This window comes from Helobdella robusta, assembly GCF_000326865.2.
Source record: "Helobdella robusta unplaced genomic scaffold HELROscaffold_14, whole genome shotgun sequence".
Classification (NCBI taxonomy): Eukaryota; Metazoa; Annelida; class Clitellata; order Rhynchobdellida; family Glossiphoniidae; genus Helobdella; species Helobdella robusta.
In genome coordinates, this window is record NW_008703782.1 from 3,565,872 (window position 1) to 3,571,062 (window position 5,191).

Below are 5,191 nucleotides of genomic sequence, written 5' to 3' on the forward strand. Positions count from 1 at the left end.
AAATACGCGCAAGTACCGCATCATACCAGTATGATGATTTTTGAATTTCGGACAGACAGTATTCGAACCAGGCCATTGCGTAATGGCAGCGCGAAACATGGATCTTCTACGATGGTGACAATAGAAAAAAAGAGAGTGACAAAAAAAGAGAGATGACGAGAAAAAGATTTTTCGATGATGATTTAAAAAAGAAATTCAAAAATGACAAAATGGGATGTTGAACTTGACAATTTCAATAGAAATGGTTTAATCAATATAATTTTAACAATCATCAAATTTACGCAATTAAATATTTTTCGAAACAAAAAGAGTTTTAAAACCATTTCTATTTATAAAATTTTCATATATAAATAAATTCTAGGAAAAATCTTCAATAATCTTATTTTTGATAATGAGCGATTAATGAGAATGTTTCACGTGATATGATAATAATATCAATGCAAACGTTGATGAAGATAGAAAAAAATAATAAAAAAACGATGTTATTTCATTGTTCTTGGCATTTTAACAACACCAAATGATGGATACATGAAGATTTTAATTAAAATAAAATTTTTTTTAATTTTCCAAATGTTTCGGAAAAAATTGTTTGAAAAAATGCTTCAATTGAAATTGAATTCATGAAAAATATTTCGCGATAAGGGAAAAAGATTTCTGAAAGGTTTAATTAAATGTGATTGGACAATAAAACAAAATTTATCAATTGTCTCATTTCAAAACATCATCACGTGCGACTACTACTACTACTACTACTACCACCACCACCACCACTACTACTAATACTACTACTACTACTACTACTACTACTACTATCACTACTACTACTACCACCACCACCACCACCACCACCACTACTACTACTACTACTACTACTACTACTAGTACTACTACTACTACCACTACTACTACTACCGCTACTACTACTACTACTACTCCTACTAATACTACAGCTACCACAACTTTAAATGAAAATAATATTAATAATAATTTTAAAAAATAATATTATAATAATAAAATAACAGAAAGAAAAATTTTCAAATTGCCATGACTTGCGCAATAGTTTTTATATCCATTTTAAACATAATTTTAAACGAAATGGCCTAACTACGTAAAATTTTTCTCCATTTCCTACAAAAACCAGTGAAAAAGAACTTTACAAGTAGGTAGTTTGCCGGGTTTACCTTTTATCATTACGGAGACCTGTTTTTATTATGAAAACCCTAGGCCCTAAGTAGAGACCGGGTCATTTTTGAATCTAGCATTGATGGATGAATTGATATAAAAATTAGGAGTGACCAACTTGGCGAGATGGAATAAGAGGATGTTGCGCGCTGGACATGATGCGTTGAACATCTCCATGTTGCAGAACTCTGCTGTTACTGTGTTAATGGAGAATTTTATCTTAATTCTGATGAAAAACACTAATTAATTATATAATTAAATAAATAAATTATAAAAATAAAAGTTGGAGCAAAATTTATGCCTGAAATAACCTATGAAAAAATCGCTTCACTAAGTATGACAAAAGTTATCAGAAAGAAATGAGCACACGAAAGTGAAAGTCAAACAAAGACGATCGTGTTGAAGTTTCAGTTACTACACACGAACCAATAAACCGACATGCAAACACACCAGCAGACAGACAAACAAACGAACAAACATATAGACAGACAGGCAGTTGGATGGAAAAAAAACATTCAACAGTCAAATAAATTTCATACTAGCAATTTACTCACCTTACAGCCGTCAAAAAATCATGATAAAAAATGTTGCTACTGTATGCAGTGCACACATATACACACATAGAATGCACATACATGATTTAAACTGTTTTAATTTATATTAATTTACAATTTTCACGAACAAGTGGATAAAAGAGATATGTGACAACAAACAGATGAGTAAATAAATAAAAAAAAATATATAAATATATTGGTAGTTTGCAGCTACTAATAATATTAACGTTTATTAATTTTTTTTACCTCACCTTTCTTCCCACAATATAAACATAACACAACCCTACATCCTGATATTAATTTTATATTTGCATGATAAATATCGAGCATGGAAAAATACTTTTAAAAATATATAAACTGTTACAACTGTTGTAAACTAAAAAATTTTTTCATATGTAGGTATGTATAGTAGAGATAGTAAAGATAGTAGATTGAGAAAATGTAAGAAAAATTTGAAATAAAACGAGAGAGAGAGAGAGAGAGGAAAAAGAAAGAAAGAGAGAGAGAGAGAGAGAAAGAGAGAGAGAAGGAAACAGACTTTTCAATGACGAATCTACCTTAACGAATTTTTTAGAAAAATATGAATCCAAAACGAAAATTTCATTTTTCCATCCCACATTTTCTGCAATGAACCATAAATTAGGAATGATTTAATGATTGATTATGATTTGAATTCCGTTCTAAGTACTAAATTTTGGTCAATATTCCAAACAAATTTAATAAAATTTTACTAAACCATAACTAATTTAATTTTTCTAAAATGTTTATTTCACATTTCTTTTGAGGACAATTCAGTTAAACTTTCCGTTTCAATTTGACTTTTTAATTTCATTCACTCTCCGCCAAAATTTTGTAAAGTGACTATTCCAGATAAGTCACTTTACCTACATTATCATCCTGTCTTCTTAATTTTGTTTGGAAGCTGATAACAAACATAGGACCTATTTATTTTTAGGTATTTTACAGAAATGGCACACATTTATAACGAACAAAAACAAGCCAAAACATGGTGGCGCAGAGAAGGCAGCGAATTTATCAACAAACAACATCAACAACTACAAAAAACAGCAGAAACAAACAATCAAAACAAATAACCAAACAAATGACAACAAGAGAAACAAGCCAAAAACGACAACTAAAAACAAGCAAATAAACAAACAAATAAACGAACGAACAAACAACACAAACAGACAAACAACAACAACACAAACAAACAACATCAATAAACAAGATTGAGACATGCATTTTGGTATAAATTGAGCCTGGTGCGTTCAACTCAACACACGTAATTACATAATCCAGCCCAGATGTATTTCAATTCAACGTCCATCCATCTTGACTGCCACCGGCCGACGACAATTAATTCCTACAAACAAACACACTAAATATTTACGATACTCGCATGCAGGCACACACACACACCTACACATTCACATACGCACACTCGTAATGCACGCACACACACACTTGTAATGCACACGCACACACACACACACCAACACACACACACCAACACACGCACGCAGACAAACACACACACACACAGACATATAGGTATTTATAATCTGAAATCTGAAAATCTTCTGAAATCTTATGTGTGCGAGTATCTGTGTGATGCGTGTGTGGTGTGGTGTGTGTGTGTGTGTCTGTGTGGTGTGTTTGTGTCTACTATTTGTTTGCATTATAACAATTAAAATAAATTTCTACAAAACAATACAATCTATCATTTTCCCGTAAAAATTAATAAAGAAAACAAATTATTAATAAGAAGTCAAGACGACTGTGATGGAACTCCACTACTGAAGAACGATGGCGTTTACCATTCACCATTTTTTTACCACTTTTACCATTACACCATGGTGTTATATGATACTATATGATATGATACTATATGATATGATATGATATAAGATATGATATGATGATACGATTATATGATTATTTGAAAACTTCTTAAAAATGCCTAAACCAAATAAATGATAATAAAACAGTAAAAATAATAATAATTTATAATTTTTTAAAAATAATTTGACAGTATAATTTAGTAGAATATAGATAAGTGCGAGTCGATATGTCACCGGTCACGCCGAGTTGATTGCTGACTGATGACTTTGCATTAATTTCGGGTGTGGGTTAATGCGTGCATGAATGTCTTTGTGTGTGTGTTTGTGTGTGTGTTTGTGTGTGTGTTTGTGTGTGTGCTTGTGTGTATATGTGCGTGCGTGTGTGTATGTATGTATGTATGGTAGCTAAGTTAGCTTTGATGACTTTGCATTAATTTCGTAATATTGTGTATGGAAAAGTGTGCGTAAATATCTATGTATGTGTGTGTATAATTGTATATATATATGTGTGTGTGTGTATGTGTGTGTTTTTGTGTGTATGTGTGTGTTTTTGTGTGTTTGTGTGTGTATGTGTGTGTGTGCGTGTGCTTGCGTGTGTATGTTTATGTATGTGCCTGCGAGTGCGGATGTTTGCCTTGATATATGTATAGGTGTCATAATGTATGTAAACTGCACACGATGTGATAAAAACGATGATAGGCGATAATAAAAAATGTATTGTTATTCATATTCTTATTATTGTTATTATTATTTTTATTTTTATTATTATTCTTATTATTATTATTCTTATTATTATTATTGTTGTTGTTATTATTACGACAGCATAAATAATGTAATCAATTTTGTATTATTATTTCCACCGATCCATTTCATATTTCAAGGCAATAGCCTTGCGTAAAATTCTTAGAAGCAAAAACATATCGACAAAGATATTCAAATTTTTTATTCAGTTCGTCATTAATTTAAAAACATTTCTATGATGTACTGAAGAAACCAAATGGTAAGGTGTCGCCATCACATTTTTTTCATTCTGTCATTCATTCATTCATTCGTTCGTTCATTCATTCAATCGTTCATTCTTTTATTCGTTCATTCGTTCGTTCGTTCGTTCGTTCGTTCATTCGTGATATCTCACGCCTGTATTGTACAATACATTTGTGAGTTATAGCAGCACAGTTATTTCATTGTTATTCATACATAATGATGAATGTTCTTAAAATACCAAACAAATTTATATAAAAACATGCAAATGTATTTTAGTATACACTGTGTGTATGCATTATATGTTTGTATATACAAATGTTTTGTATGTAATGTATGCATGCATGTATGTATGTATGTATGTATGTATGTATGTATGTATGTATGTATGTATGTATGTATGTATGTATGTATGTATGTATGTATGTATGTATGTATGTATGTATGTATGTATGTATGTATGTATGTATGTATGTATGTATGTATGTATGTATGTATGTATGTATGTATGTATGTATGTATGTATGTATGTATGTATGTATGTATGTATGTATGTCTGTATGTATGTATGTATGTATGTATGTATGTATGTATGTATGTATGTATGTATGTATGTATGTATGTATGTAT

General features: G+C 30.5%; 1 protein-coding gene across 1 annotated transcript in view; it reads right to left on the minus strand.

The window, feature by feature from the left end:
* HELRODRAFT_190717 (hypothetical protein) overlaps window positions 1-1,359 on the minus strand; it is a gene marked incomplete at its 5' end in the record, with an annotated part of 7,167 nt that extends 5,808 nt beyond the window's left edge. The window contains one exon of the mRNA XM_009014869.1: window positions 1,301-1,359. Coding sequence (XP_009013117.1) covers window positions 1,301-1,359 — 59 coding nt within the window. The remainder of the gene's footprint in view (window positions 1-1,300) is intronic.
* Between the last annotated feature and the right edge of the window lie 3,832 nt (window positions 1,360-5,191).